General features: G+C 57.5%; 1 protein-coding gene and 3 non-coding genes across 5 annotated transcripts in view; all 4 read left to right on the top strand.

Moving 5' to 3' along the window:
• Positions 1-185: 185 nt before the first annotated feature.
• Positions 186-257, top strand: TRNAC-GCA. The gene has a single exon. It is a non-coding gene; the product is annotated as a tRNA-Cys (tRNA).
• Positions 258-565: 308 nt separating this feature from the next.
• TRNAC-GCA lies at positions 566-638 on the top strand. The gene has a single exon. It is a non-coding gene; the product is annotated as a tRNA-Cys (tRNA).
• An 851-nt stretch (positions 639-1489) lies between these two features.
• TRNAC-GCA lies at positions 1490-1561 on the top strand. The gene has a single exon. It is a non-coding gene; the product is annotated as a tRNA-Cys (tRNA).
• A 2363-nt stretch (positions 1562-3924) lies between these two features.
• Positions 3925-14746, top strand: part of PLXDC1 (plexin domain containing 1) — a 59722-nt gene continuing 48900 nt past the window's right edge. For both annotated transcript variants that reach the window (XM_045837597.1, XM_045837596.1), the window contains exons 1-2: positions 3925-4047; positions 12070-12236. In XM_045837597.1, coding sequence (XP_045693553.1) covers positions 3972-4047; positions 12070-12236 — 243 coding nt within the window. In that variant the 5' untranslated portion in view covers positions 3925-3971. The remainder of the gene's footprint in view (positions 4048-12069; positions 12237-14746) is intronic.

Genomic DNA, 14746 nt, shown 5'->3' with positions numbered 1-14746 from the left:
AATCGAACCTGCGTCACTTCGGTTCGCAGCCCGCGCTCAATCCACTGAGCTACGCCAGCCAGGGCCCAGATTCTGTTTTTCTTTCCCATGAGATTATTTTAGTACAACCCTAAAATTAAAATATAAATTGATACCATTTCCTTATTCCACAGAAAGTTATCCAAATGAGAAGCCAGTAGGAGGTTGGGGGTATAGCTCAGTGGTAGAGCATTTGACTGCAGATCAAGAGGTCCCCGGTTCAAATCCGGGTGCCCCCTCTGCACACCCAGGCTTTTTAAGCTCCTTTTCGGTCCCGCAGTCCATCTCTTCTTAGGTTTCCTTGCAGGTGACGGGAGATGCGGCCTCGGGACCTTGAAATGAGGGATCTCAAAGATCTCGAGGGACTTACCTTCCCACACCTCCAAATTGCATTTTTTACACCGTCAGTAGAAGCCTTTAGCTCAATGCTTCAAAACAAACTCTGCATTCAGATATATAATCACTCGAAGTTGATATCCTTTTAAACCTTGGACTCTTCTTGAGCTCTCCACAGCATAAGAGGGGTTTCGGGGCAAAAGACCCCCGGTGGGGGTATAGCTCAGTGGTAGAGCGTTTGACTGCAGATCAAGTGGTCCCCGGTTCAATTCCGGGTGCCTCAAGGGCACAGCTCAATGCTCAATAGTAGAGCACATCGACCCCCTATTAAGGGGTTGGACTGCCCATTAAGAGGTTCCCCAGCAAAAGTCTGGACTCCTCGGAGGTATAGCTCAGTGGATAGAGCACTTGACTGCACGTCAAGAGGTCCCCGGTTCGAATCCGGGTGCCCCGCTGCACTTTTTTCAAGCACTTTTTGGCCCCCGAGGGTCACCACCTCTTAGGTTCCCCTCGGGACCCTGCCAACCTCTTTTGTAATCCGTGAGGACAGAGGCCCGGGTCTTGTCAATCCACGTGCTCAGCTTGTATGTGTTGTGTGTGTCTAAAAGTGGAATGCATTGCGACGGAGGGCGAGGACTTTCGGGTTGACCCAGGTGGACTGTACACAGGGCCCGCTACCCTAGGAAGGGAGGAGGCGGGTGCACTCCCGGTCTGCCTGGCCGGTGACCCGATGGTAGTTCTCAGGGAAGGAGGCTGAGTTTCTAAGGGCACTGCGGCTGGGGAAGGAAGGCCGGAGAAGCCCTCATGACAGTGTAGGAAGAAGAGAGGGGCGCTGAACGGCAGTGAGAGGGCTCTAGCAGGACAGAAGAAGGGGACCCCGGCCCAAAGGAACGCCCGGAAATGGAGGATCTCAAAGATCTCGAGGGACTTACACTCCCACACCTCCAAATTGCATTTTTTTTACACCGTCAGTAGGAGCCTTTAGCTCAATGTTTCAAAACAAACCCTGCATTCAGATACATAATCACTCGAAATCGATAACCTCTTACACCTTGGACTCTGCTCTTCCTGAGCGCCCCATGGCACCTGAGCATAATCAATGCTAAGAGGCTTTCGGCGCACAAGAACCCCGCACGGGGGTATAGCTCAGTGGTAGAGCATTTGACTGCAGATCAAGAGGTCCCCGGTTCAAATCCGGGTGCCCCCTTCTCCCTTGTTTTGAGCACCCACTGTCAAATAAACAACCATTTTCCGTAATGCATGTTTTCCCACAATTCTACATTGACGTCTACCTTGTTACCTCTTATTTTGGCAGAAGAGAAGCGGTGAGAGAATGCAAAAAATGAGAATTCTCTAGCGGTGGCTTTCAAATACGGCCCAGGGCACCAGCACCACCACCTGGGGGTGTGTTAGTAGTGCAGGCTCTCGGCCCCGTCGCAGAACTACCGAATTAGAAACTTGGGAGTGGTGCCGAGAAATCTGTTTTTTAGTAAGCCCTCCAGGTGGTTCTGACTGAAGCCCTCCAGGTGGTTTTGACTGACGATCAAGTTCTAGAGGCTTACATTAAAAAATTTAAATGTCATGGGCTTCTAATTATTTCCAAGTTGCTGATTCAACCTGAACCCTTGTAGAAGGCCTTATAAAATAGGCTTCGAGGCACCCCGAACTAGCGAATGTACAAAGAGGCCTGGGCTGGAGCTGCAATATCGTCCTGGGACCTCTCACCTTGACCTCCCAGAAGGCAGGGGCGAGGAGAGGTGGACTTGCCGAGCTAGAGCCAGAGCCAGGTGGACAGCGTCTGGGCAGGTCCGGGAAAGTGAGGGAAACCGTACAACACGCGCGTTGAGGGTTGCCACATGGCCACTAGAGGGCAGCAAGAAGCCGCAGCTGGAAGAGGCAGTCCACAGGGTCCGACCCAACGCCCCCGTTTAATTACAACATCTTTTATTATAAAATAATAAGTATGTAATTCTGTAACATAACAATATCACATTCAAGCACACCATATGCCATTTTAGGTGAAATGTTCAAATTAAAACTATAAATTATTACACCCATATTATTATTACCCTGCCAACCACACTCAAGTAGGCCTTACTTCTGCCGGACTCATTGGAACCTGTTTGAGTCCGCAGAATCCCGGTTTAAATTAGAAAAGGATTTACAGACATGTCTTGCCTTGTCCCATGGTAAGGGAATAGAGGGTTTAGAGCGGAAGAAGCTCGTTTCTGGGACCCTGGGTCTTGAGGAAGGGGGGACCTGGGATTGATTCTGAGAAATTAGAGTCTTTAGTTCTTTTTTTCATTCAGGCTCACCCTGTCCCCTCTTCCGTCTCCACGCCTGTCCCCCCTCCTCCTGGGAGATTTCCCCCCACGGCGCTCAGCGTCCATACCCCTCTCCGCGATTGTCATTTCCTAGGCCCCAGGCCCTCAGAAGCCACGGAACCCCCTCGCCTCATCTCCCACCTCCCGGCGCTCCAGGTCTTTGCTATCGCACGAAGTAGGTCAGGGGCGGGAAGAGGCACCTCTGAGTCCTGACCTGATTCCCTGCCGTCTATTAAATCTCCTAAATTGCTGGTATTTTTATTCTGTCCTGAAAGGGAAAAAAAATGTATCCCCAAGAGCCTCTTGTGCGGTGGTGGAAGGGGGGTGAACCATCTCCTTGCTCGGGCGCTGGCCGTGAGGACTGAGTGGGTCAGGCCCCGAGCAGGCCTGGGGTCCCCGGAGAAGGGCGGGTTACCTTCGGGGGGTGGGGAGAGGTCCAGTCTATTTCAAAGCAGGCTGAGCCAGGCCCTGTCCACTGCCAAGTCTGCCGGGTGGGGGGGGGGCAATAGGGTGCTGGAAACGAGGGGGGGGGGTTGTGTGGTAAAGTGGAGACAGCCCCGGAAGGGGCGGAATTCAGGCATCTGCTGGGGAGAGGAGCTGGGGGGGGGGGGTCTTTGCTGCAAGGGGAAATTCCGGGGTGGAGCGGGCGTCCACAGAACTCCGAGGAAGAGCCCAGAAAGTCGGGAAACCTGGTGGAGCCGGGGGGTGTGGTGGGATGACAGGAGCCAGGACCCGAGGAAGGGGCGCCTGTCCCTGCCCGCAGTTGGGTCCCTCGCATCTTCTCTTTGCTGCTTTCCCCCGGGCGGGGGAGGAGGGGGAGGGAGGCAGGAACTAAGGTGCCGCGTTAGGGTGGGGGTGGGGGGCCGCTGATGCTCCTCGGGATTCTCTTTGCCCGAAGTCTCCCGCCCCGTCCGTCCGTCTGCCTCCCCCGCCCCTCCCCGGACCCCTCCCCCCCAGGGGCGGGAGCGGCTGCGGGAGCCGCTGCGGGCGCCCCGGGAGAGTGCGGGGGGAGGGCGTGGAGGGCCGGGGGAAGACCGGGGTGAGCTCCGAGGCGCCGCGCCCCCGTCCCGCCCCGCCCCCTCCCGCTCCCCGCTCCCCGCTCCCCGCTCCCGGCCGCCGCTCTGCTCGCTCCCCTCGAGCTCGCGCGCTCGCCGCTCCCGCCGCCTCGTCGGGCCCCGCGCTCCGCCGCCGCCTCGCCGCCCACCCCTGCGCCCGCCAGCCTCCGGGGCCGCGCCGCCGAGCCCGGGCCCCCTCCTCGGCTGCAGCGGGCCGGGGGCGGGTCCTGCACCCACCATGCGCGGAGAGCTCTGGCTCCTGGTGCTGGTGCTCCGGGAGGCTGCCCGGGCGCTGAGCCCCCAGCCCGGAGCAGGTAGGACTGGCCGGAGTTTGCCGGGCGGGCCGGGGGCGGGGAGGGGGCAGTAGGCAGGCGTGGGCAGGGGCCAGTACGGACAGGCTGGTGATGTCGCGGTGGGTGGGGGTGGGGTGGGGGTACTGTCCGCGGGAGGCCAGGAGCCCTGTCTGTGGCAGGTGGACGGGGACCCCACTTTCCTGAACACAGGGTGTGTTAGAGAGGGTGCAGGCATCAGAAATTGTCCTCCTGGAAGGACACTGAAGGTACCCCTGTGGAGGGGGCTCCGTCAGGCAGTGGGCTGCGGTCCCACAGGAAACAGTGGGCGGGCTATAGGGACCCCTGGCCACACGGGGCAAGGCTGAATTCTGAGATGGGGAGTCCGCCAAGCTTTGCCTCCTCTTTCTCTTCCCTGCCCCATCCCCAAGCTGACCCAGGTGGGGTCTGAGTCGATCTGGGGGCTGGGAGGGAGCAGACAGGGGGGTGGTGGAGACCAGCGTACCTCCCCGAGAAGGGGCATTGGTGGCCTGGACTGAAGCCGTCCCCTCCCTGTCTGGCACCCGGAGAGCCGCTCTGGGCCCAGGAAGAAGCAACCTGCTGCTCCCCATCCTCCATCCCGCATCCTCCAGGGTCCTCCTCGCACTCCTGCTCCGCTCTGCCCTGTGGCCTTTTAGCCTTTCGTTGCTCTGGCTGTAGATTGGGGTTGGGGGTGGGGGCACCTGCCTGCACACTCCTCCTCCCCTTACACCAGTTTTCCACAACCATGTCTCCCACCTGGAAGTCCTTTCTGAGATCTACCTTGAATCTCTCACGTTATTAAAGAAACATTTTTCAACCGGTCATTTTACATTATCCTCATGTGACCAGTCCTTCTCCAGGGTTGGGGAGGTGGGTGGTTTGCAGTCAAGTCTCTTGACAGAATTGGGGAGATAGAGTCTCTGCCTCATGGGCACCGGTGTCCCTCAGATGGAACAGAGCGGTGTGTGCATGTGTGTGCGTGTGTGTGTGCGTGTGTGTGCACGCAGTTGGGCTGCTGGTGCGCAGGGGTATGCTGGCATCAGGTGCAGTGTCAGCCACAGCATTCTTCTTGGCTTTACTGGTCCCTGCATGTAGCTGACACGGGCCTGGGTCCCTGTGGAGGAGGAGGGGAGGGGAGGGTGCTGGTGGTGGGGATGTGGGCAGAGAGAAGAGGAAGCTGATGTGGCAAGAGGCTGCCAGTGCGGAGCCGCCCTGCCGGTTTTCAGGGAGACCACACAGGGAACGGCCAGAGACGCGGCTTCTGGTCCCAGCATCGCACGTGCTGTGTGACCCCAAGCAAGTGATTTTCCTTCTCTGGGTCCTATTGCCTCACTGTACAGTGAGACTGTGGGCAAAGTCTTTGGCTCTTGGTGGTGGAATTATGGGAGATCTCTCTCTCTTTTTTAATGATTGTCTTTCTTTTTCTGATTTGTTATGAGATGTATGGGTGATAATTAAAAAAAAAACAAATAATTTAAGAAAGAAGAGGTTGGACAAGTCAATTGTTGAGGTCCTTTGCAGCCCCAGCGAACCTGGTGGAACCTTCCAAACTCAGGATGCGTGTGACTGGGTTGATGAGGGAGAGCTCAGGACCTCTGTGGAACTGGAAGAGCCATGGAGAGGGCTGAGGAAGGGCACCTGGGAGGCAACAAGGGGGATGGTGGCCAGACCCAGGCCCGGCCAAAGGCCACCTCCTCAGGGAGGAGGGAGAGAGTAGACAGCTGGCATGGCCAGCAAGAGCAGGGCAGGCAGAGGCATGAACCACATCTCTAGAGGACGCTCTGTCTTCTCAGCTTCGACAGAGATCCAGCCAGAAGAAATGGACTTTGTCTGCAGCAGGAGAGATCGGTCAGACCTCAGGAAGCTTTAGGAAGGCTGAAGGGTGGCTGTTAGGGGGCGTCTTTGGGGTAGGACAGGTGTGGGGGTGGGACCGCCTGTGGGAGGGCCGCCCAGGAGGGACGGCCTAACTCTGGTGGGGGGGTGGAGCCCCTGTGACTAGCGACCAGTGAAAGGCAGCTGGGAGCTGGGCCGGAAGGGGTGCTGCTGGTCGGTGCAAAGGCCCGAGCCCTCTGGCCGGGGTGGGGGTGGCTCCAGAGGGGGCTGTGATCTCCGGTCCAAGGTGTTCTGGCCATCTTAACAAGGAGGCATCTTCAGACTGAAAGACGAAGCCGGCAATGGCATAGATATTAAGAGAATGTATTATATGGTGATTTACTTATGGGAAGATCAGGCCTGGGAGAAAACGGCCCAGCAGCTTTGCCCAAATCATGCTCTGGCAGACCCCTCTTGTGGTGCTTTTTAAGTGGTGTAACGCGGGTATCAATGACTGACAGGACAAAGGGACAAAGGGCGCAGTAGCGCCGGGGACCATTCCTCCCGGTGGTCTGGTGATAGACGATGGTTTATAATCAATGTTATCACCGGCTTGATATTTAGCTCCGTCGTCCTGGGACCTGGCTGTCACGAACAAACCCTTCATGGCTGCGTGTGAAGGAGCACGGGTGGTTGTGCACTGGGAAGTTGGAAACTGTTGCCGGGGACGAGGAAGTTGGTCAAAGGTCTCAGCACGAGACTTGAATCGGGGACACAGAGCCAGGCTTCGCTCTGCTCGAATCTGCGTCTGCTGGTCTGCTCTCCCTGCAGACGGACGGGCGGGCTCGGCCCTGGAGTGGGGGCAGGAGAAAGAAGAGTGGCTGAAAGATAGAGTCCCATGGAGGGGGAGGCCAGGAGAGGCCAGCAGACAGACGGATGGCAGGAAGATGGCCTCGGGGTGCCTGGTGGGAGCAGGGGACCCCGAGGGCCTGGTCCAGGTAGGACCAGAGGTGTCTGAAGCAGACCGAGGAGGAAGAGGCCGCTGACGGTGGCAGTGCAGCCCGGGAGCCAGGAGGCGGGGCCCAGCACCAGCCCCTGGTGGCCCTGGCGACTCCCTCCCTTCCCTGAGCCGTGGTTCCCCTTCCGTGGAGTGGAATGTGGACTAGATCGTCTAGGGCCCGTCAGCCAGCCTCCTCCTCGCCACCAGGGGCTTCCAGACAAACCAGGGCTGAAATCTGAACTTCTTAACGCGGCCGTCAGACAGCCTGTCCCCACCCTCACAGCCGCCTTGCTGTCCCCATTCTGTCCCTCAGCACATCAGGCCGCCTCCCTTCCGGCCTTCAGGTAACTGCTTCTCGTCCAGGTCTCGGTCAGCCCAAGGCCCCTCCTCAGAGAGCCCCTCCTTGAAGGCTGCTCTGTCCAGAGCACCAGCCACCGCTGACCCTCTCATCCGTCTGATTTTCACAGCAGGTGCCACCTTCTCCCATCGTCTTCTTTGCCGTATTATTGATTCTGTATCTGTCTCATCCTCCTGGAATCTGCGCAGGTACAGGGGCTGTGTCTGCCTGATCTCTGCTACCACCCCAGCAGCCAGCAGAGTCTCAGTAAATGTGTATCGACTGAGCGAGTGAATCAGAGGCGGTCCCAGACACCAGACTCTTCCATCGAGAGGAGCTCACAGGGAGCCAAACTCTTCTCTCCTCTCCTCTTTTCTTTGGAGCTGCTAGTCGGTCCCTTCCTGCCAATTCCTTGGGCCTCCTTCCCTCTCCGGAGATGGGGTCATCAGTGGGACCTGCCGCCAGCAGGAGGGGAGAGGGTGCATGCTGCTCGGGCTCTGTAGCTGGGAGGCGGGATTTCAGCTCAGCGTTTGGAGCCTTTCCCAAGCCCCTCGGAAAGTGGGTCCTCTGGTGAAACCCAGGGACGGCTGGGCCCTGCTCGGTGCGTTGGGCACATTATTTTGTTCAAGACTCAAAATGACCTACCAAGTGTAGGCTTTATCATGCCCACTTTACAGAGGAGGAAACTGAAGCTCAAAGAGATTCTGCAATTTGTCCAGCATCGCAGTTAGTGAGTAGTAGATTCAGGCTTCATTCTCGAGCTTGTCTGATGCCACACCTGTGTTCTTGTATTGCTGTGACATTACAGTGAGGGGGTCCAGCGGGGCTGTGCCCCAGGGGAGGTCTTCTCAGCCCAGAGATCTCAGGTACTCAGGGCACTTAAAGGTTCTTCCTCCCCTTCCTCCTTCCCTCCTCCCCTCCTTCCTCCCTCCTCCCCTCCTTCCTCCCTCCTCCCCTCCTCTCTCCTCCCTTCCTCCCTCCCTCCCTCCCTCCTCCCCTTCAGTCAGCCATGTGAGCCTATTGAGCATTTGCTTTGTGTCGGGTTCCAGGAGCCCACGGAAGCACAGGCAGCAGCGATGTGTTGGGATCGGGGCTGGGGTGGCACATGTAGCATTTGGGACCAGGGCAGAGATGCCAGAGGATGCACTGGGAAGAAGTGACGTCTTGGGAGACTTGGAGGATGAGCAAGAGCTCGTGGGGAGAAGGGTTTGTTTACGGAGCGGAGTGACCCTGGCCGAGAAGCTGCAGGTGTGAAGCCTGTGGCCAGAGAGAGCAGGGTGGGGTCCTGGAGGGGCTCTGGGGAGGCAGGAAGCTGGAGGAGAGAGCAGGAATTTGGTCACAGGGGTCCTCAAGTGCTGAGGGGAGCTGCTGGGTCTTCAGCTGGAGGGCTGTGGTGAGTGGGACTCAGGGGCGAGTTGGAGTCAAGTTTATCCTCTAGATGCTCTGGTGGGCATGTGACAGACTCGCCGAAGGGCATCCAAGGTGGAGGCTGAAGTAGCTACTGGACCGAGTGGTGGTCGTGGGGCTGGAGTGGCAAGCTCGGGTGATGCGTGGGCAGAGGGTGGCTCGGACCAGGCACTAGAGCGGCATGACCTGGCCTCTGGAAATCAACCCGTTGCTTCTTGCCCTGCAGCAGGGTGGTGGCATGTGAAGCGGGTCAGGGCACAACCCCTGGACTGCCCCCTGCAAGACAGCGGACGCAGTCTCCCAGGGCAGCTCCCAGGTTCAGGTCCAGTGGCTCTCAGAGCCGGGCACCCAGGAGCCCCGCCCACATGCCAGTCCTGCCCTGGGGCTGCCCCGCACCTCGGGAGACAACCCGGGGGCCGCTGGTCACATCTTGCAGCAGACCCTGGAGCCAGCCTGCCTGAGTGCACACTCTGCCACAGACTAGTTGTGTGACCACACGACACTCCTTAACAGCTTTGTGCCTCAGTTTCCAAATTTGTAAAACAGATCTAACTAAGCTAGCACCGGCCTCGTGGGGCTATTGTGGCAATTAAAATTTGAGTTAATTTGTTCAAAGCACTTGAAGTAGAGCTGGCACGGAGTAAGCATCTATCTCTCTCACCACTAGTCACCGTTGTTACTGCTGTTACTATTGTGACGTCATGGGGGCCGTGGGCAAATGAGTGGATGAATAAATGAACAGTCTGTTCTGGAAGCTTCTTACCCTCACTCACAGGCAGGGGCTGTACAGTGCAAGGCGGGAGGTAGAGCAGGGAGCAGCCGAGGTTTGGATAGGTGTGTAACACGTGTGTGAGCATGCAGGGAGAAGGCCAGGGACGTCAGGCAAGTCTGTGTGTGTGTGTGCGTGTGCGAGTATGCACAGGCACGTGGGCCCTTGCACACACACACGTGAGCAGCCAGCTGTGTTGGCTCCCTGCGCGGGCAGAGGGGTGAGGTCCTGTCCTGGCCAGCTGGGAGAGGGAGGGTGGCGGGGAGACGGAGTGGTGTGGTTTGGGAGGGCAAGATTCGGGACCAGGCCAGGGAAGGGCAGACTCCTCGCTCTCCGTTCCCTACCCCTCTCCAAGGACTCTGCCTCTGGCCCTGGCCCTGGCCCTGAGCCCTCTATTCATAAAGCCTTCTGGTGTCTGTTTCTCATTGGAGGCTGACAGCAGCCTGTGCCATAGGCATGAATGATTGTTGTCCCATTTTAGGGATGAGGATGCTGAGGCTTAGAGAAATGAACCGATGGGTCCAAGATCGAATAGCTTGTGGGTACAAGGGTGTCCCCCCCACCCCCACCTGTGGCAGGGCACTCCCTCCCTGCCCTCTCCCCAGGCCCCGGGTGCCCACCCTCCAGGGACCCTCCGGTCCCAGTTGCAGGACTGGGATGTCTGCACATCCCCAGCGCCCCTGTCCCGGCCACTCGAACCCCTCCACTTGCTCTGCACATGCTCCTTTCCTGTCCTGGCTCCTGCTCAGGCCCAAGGGCAGCTTGCAGGAGGACCTGGGGAGTGGGGTGGACCAGCCCAGCACACACAGTCCTATTTCTACAGGCAGCTGTGGGCCTCCCCCGAGAAGGGCAAAGCAGCGCTGGCTTGAGGTATGGACCAAGGGTAGGCTGTCTTGCCAGGACCGGGCCCAGGTCCCTCTCAGCCAGTGGGCATCTTGGAGACGGGGTCTGGAGACCACCCCTCTCCGTATCTTCTGCAGAGCATCTGGTTGCGATTAGGGGCAGAGAAGTGAGAAGGGGCCGGCAAGGGGCCAGCAGGTGCCAGCTGCCAAGAATGACTTAATTGGATACAATGTCTAATGACAAACCAGAGCCTCACAGCAAAGAGGCCTGGCCCCAGCCCCAGGCCTGGTCCTGGCCAGGCCTTGTCTCAGCCTCTGTGCTTGCTGGCTCCCAACTTACCTCCGGGACCGTGTGCTCAGTTATGCGGTGGTTGAGCACCTACTGTTTGCTAGGCACCGAGGGTGCCTATTTGCAGCAGGTGGGAGAGTCCCGGGGGTGCCGGGGAGACAAGCATGAGTTACAACACCAGTGCGTGCTCCAGGAAAGGGGGCTGCATCCGGGAGCTCTGGGGAGAGGGTGGGCACAGACAGGGGCCTCTGACCCAGGGTGGGCCTGAAATTGACAAAGATCTGGGGGACTATGGGACCCCCCTGTCCGGTGGTCTGTGTCCCACATGCACAACCCTGGTAGGTGTGGCAATGGGAATGACAATACAAAACACATCTTCGAGGACACACGTCTCTCTGAAATGGATCAGCACGGTTTCTGTGTCATGTAGAAAAATTTAATGTGGGAACAAGAGAGCACGAGAGTCTGGGAGGAGCTGCTAAGTGGCCCGGGCGCCGCCGGCCACTTTCCAGCACTATGTCGTCGTAGACGTTGCTAATGAACCATAATAATCTTTCCTGCTCCACACCAGTGGAGCCTCAGGATTCTTCGGATAGACTGCTCCTGGCTGTCACTACCTAGAGATGCGTTTTGAGATGAAAGCTATTTGCCCTCCCCTGCGGTGTCTATGCTCCTTATTTTACGGGGAAAATGAGTTGCCCAAGGTGCTGGCAGGGAGCAGGAGGATTAAACAGTGGCTCCCACTATGGAGACACCTTTGGCTATCACAGCCTGGGAAGCAGCGGCAGCTAGGGCTAGAGGCCAGGGGCGCTGGTGGACGGGTCACCGTGCCCAGGAACTGCCCCCTGCCCCACCCCAACAAGGGACTGGGTAGTCCAGAATGTCAGCAGTGCCATAGCGGAGAAGCCCCAAACTAAAAGAATTCCACTCTTGGGCTTCTAGTCCCTGGAGTCTCCTGGAAGGTGAGATGACGCATCATTTCCGGCAGAGAAATGAGGAACTGGTTTGGAAGGTTCCAGAGCGGTGCCTCTCACCCTCATCTGCAGCGCAGCTTTAGATCCGGGGCTTCTTAGCAGCTCCCCTGGGGATCATATAAGAACCCCGACTCCAGGCTCCACTGTGCACTGTGCACTGCGCTATGTCCCAGTCTCCAGGGTGGGACCCAGACACCCACGACTTTTAAAGCTCCTTGGATGATTCCAGTGTGTGACTGAGGCTAAGAGTAACCACTGTTTGGGAGGCTGATCTCCCTGGGTTTGAAACTTGTCTCCATCCCTAACCTGCTGTGCCACCCTCTTTAACCTCTGTGGGCCACGGACTCCCGGACTCCCGTCTGGGAAATGCAGAGCGTCCTGCCTGCTTCGGAGGGCTGGCGCGAGGGCTCGATGTGTCATGTCTGCAAAGCCCACGAGGTAGGGCTGGGTGCAGGTCTCAGGGCGTGCGGTATGCCTCCTGCCCTGGTAGGCAGTGCTGGCACGGGGCGGGGCCTCTGCGAGTGGCAGGGCTGGCTCCCCTCTCAGACCGTCACTCTGGAACCCCAGGACTCAGCTTTCTGTCCCCTTCTCCCAGGTCAGGATGCAGGCCGAGGCTCTGCATGGACCGGACCTGGCTGGCACCGGAGAGCCCGAGAGAGCCCTGGGCCAGTGTCGGAGCCAGACAGGACCCAGCTGAGCCAGGACCTGGGTGGGGGCACCCTGGCCATTGACACGCTGCCGGAGAACAGGACCAGGGTAGTGGTGAGTGCTGGAGGGCCGTGGGGGGGAGGGGGATGGCGCTGGGGGGCCCACAAGGCGCCCCACGCACACATGTCCTTTGGTGTCAGCCCTGGAGGTCGGTGTGAAGGTGGGAACCTCGAGGGGAGTGGAAGCCGGGCCCAGTCGGGATCATGACATCTTGGCATGTCGGGAGTTTTATTGGCTGCCTCTCTCCTTGTGGACATGGAGGGAGGAAGTGATTTGCTCAGGGACGCACAGTGTGTCCACAGGGTCCCTAACATTGCACTGTCCCACTGCTGGGGGCCTCCACTAAAAACTGAACGAGAGTAGCATTCTTAGTCCCACCCAGCCGCCAGCTCTGGCCCCCCACCACCTCACTTTTGTGTCATCTGCGTCTCTGTGTGTTTCCCAAGGGTCCACAGCTGCAGAGGCTCGGGCCGCTCGGCCTGGTGGCAGGGGCTCTGAGCCGGGGGAGCAGTGAGGGCAAAGGCCCAGGGGAGACCCTCCTCTGCCTGGGGTGGTGCGGGGAGGCCGGGGGGTCTCGGCCGGCCTCTTGGTGTCTCTGCTCTCCAGCTGGCCTCCTGGGACGCTGTTGGCGGGGCCTCTGTGTGTGTGCAGGTGAACCTACAATCGTGTGTGCGTGTTAGCGGGAGAGTGCACTTCTGACTGAGTGATTTGAAGTATCATGTATGTCTTCCTGTGTGTCTGTCCCCATGAGCTGTTTCTGAGTGTCTGTTATGAGTGTGTATGTGCCTGTGTGAGTGTGTGTGCCTGCGTGAGTGTGTGCCTGTGTGTGTGTGCCTGTGCGAGTGTGTGTGTCTGAGTGTGTGTGCCTGTGTGAGTGTGCCTGTGTGAGTGTGTGTGCCTGTGTGTGCCTGTGTGAGTGTGTGTCTGTGTGAGTGTGTGCCTGTTTGAGTGTGTGCCTGTGTGAGTGTGTGTGTCTAAGTGTGTGTGCCTGTGTGAGTGTGTGCCTGGGTGAGTGTGTGTGTGAGAGTGTGTGTGTCTGTGTAAGTGTGTGCCTGTGTGGGTGTGTGCATCTGTGTGAGTGTGTGTGCCTGTGTGAGTGTGAGTGTGCCTGTGTGAGTGTGCCTGTGTGTGCCTGTGTGAGTGTGCCTGTGTGTGCCTGTGTGAGTGTGTGTGTGCCTGGGTGAGTGTGTGTGGTGGTGAGTGTGTGCCTGTGCGAGTGTGTGTGTCTAAGTGTGTGTGTCTGTGTGTGCCTGTGTGAGTGTGTGCCTGGGTGAGTGTGTGTGTGAGAGTGTGTGCCTGTGTGAGTGTGAGTGTGCCTGTGTGAGTGTGTCTGTGTGTGCCTGTGTGAGTGTGTCTGTGTGTGCCTGTGTGAGTGTGTGTGCCTGGGTGAGTGTGTGTGAGTGTGTGCCTGTGCGAGTGTGTGTGTCTGTGTAAGTGTGTGTGCCTGTGTGAGTGTGTGCATCTGTGTGAGTGTGTGTGCCTGTGTGAGTGTGTCTGTATCTGCCTGTGTGGGCGTGTCTGTGTGTGCCTGTGTGAGTGTGTGTGCCTGTGTGAGTGTGTGTGCCTGTGTGAGTGTGTCTGTCTGCCTGTGTGAGTGTGTCTGTGTGTGCCTGTATGAGTGTGCCTGTGTGTGCCTGTGTGAGTGTGTGTGCCTGGGTGAGTGTGTGCCTGTTTAAGTGTGTGTGCCTGGGTGAGTGTGTGCCTGTGTGAGTGTGCCTGTGTGAGTGTGTCTGTATGTGCCTGTGTGAGTGTGTCTGTGTGTGCCTGTGTGAGTGTGTGTGCCTGTATGAGTGTGTGCCTGTGTGAGTGTGTGTGTGAGAGTGTGTGCCTGTGTGAGTGTGTGTGCCTGGGTGAGTGTGCATCTGTGTGAGTGTGTGCCTGTGTGAGTGTGTGCCTGGATGAGTGTGTGAGTGTGTGTGCCGATGGCGGAGAGTAGAGAGGGTGGTTCTCAGGATGCTGAAGAGCCAGGAAACAAGAAGGAAAGACAGGATGTGCTCCTCAGTACATCTTTCTTTACTTTGTATTTTCATAACTTTTTTTCAAATCAAAGACATGCTTTACAGATAGTCAGAAAGGTCAAATGATGCTAAAATTGGAAAACAAAACACAGTAGCTGTCCCCACCCCCGTGGCTGCAGGCACGTCTGCCGATGGTCACCTCCTCATTTCCAAGTCATTGGCTTATTCTGCTGCCTCTTGATTCATCTGTTTAGACAGCGTCCGTTGACGGCCGGTTGTGATGAAGATTTGCCTTTTATATACTCTCCGAGCATCGTTTCACTCTCCATATTTTCCTTAAGTCTACATGCTCTGCTTTATACTATTATAATCCCGTCAGTATCGTTCACCACCAGTCCAAGTAGGGCGATAGCACTGTTTACTTTCTCAAATATTTTTATTTTTCCTGGATCCCTGATGCCTCTACTTGCTTAGGTTTCTGTATTTACCATAGCTAGATATTCTTACACATCCTTTGGCCGTGTTTAAAAAGAGACCATGGGCCCAAAATGGAGTCACTTGTGCTAAACCCACAGCACAGAAACCAACACTTACTACTAACTTCAT

Source organism: Phyllostomus hastatus, unplaced genomic scaffold (genome assembly GCF_019186645.2).
Source record: "Phyllostomus hastatus isolate PE091 unplaced genomic scaffold, TTU_PhHast_1.1 phas_contig_210, whole genome shotgun sequence".
Taxonomy (NCBI): domain Eukaryota; kingdom Metazoa; phylum Chordata; class Mammalia; order Chiroptera; family Phyllostomidae; genus Phyllostomus; species Phyllostomus hastatus.
The sequence above is the reverse complement of the archived record's forward strand: the minus strand, read 5'-3'. Positions and strand labels throughout refer to the sequence as shown.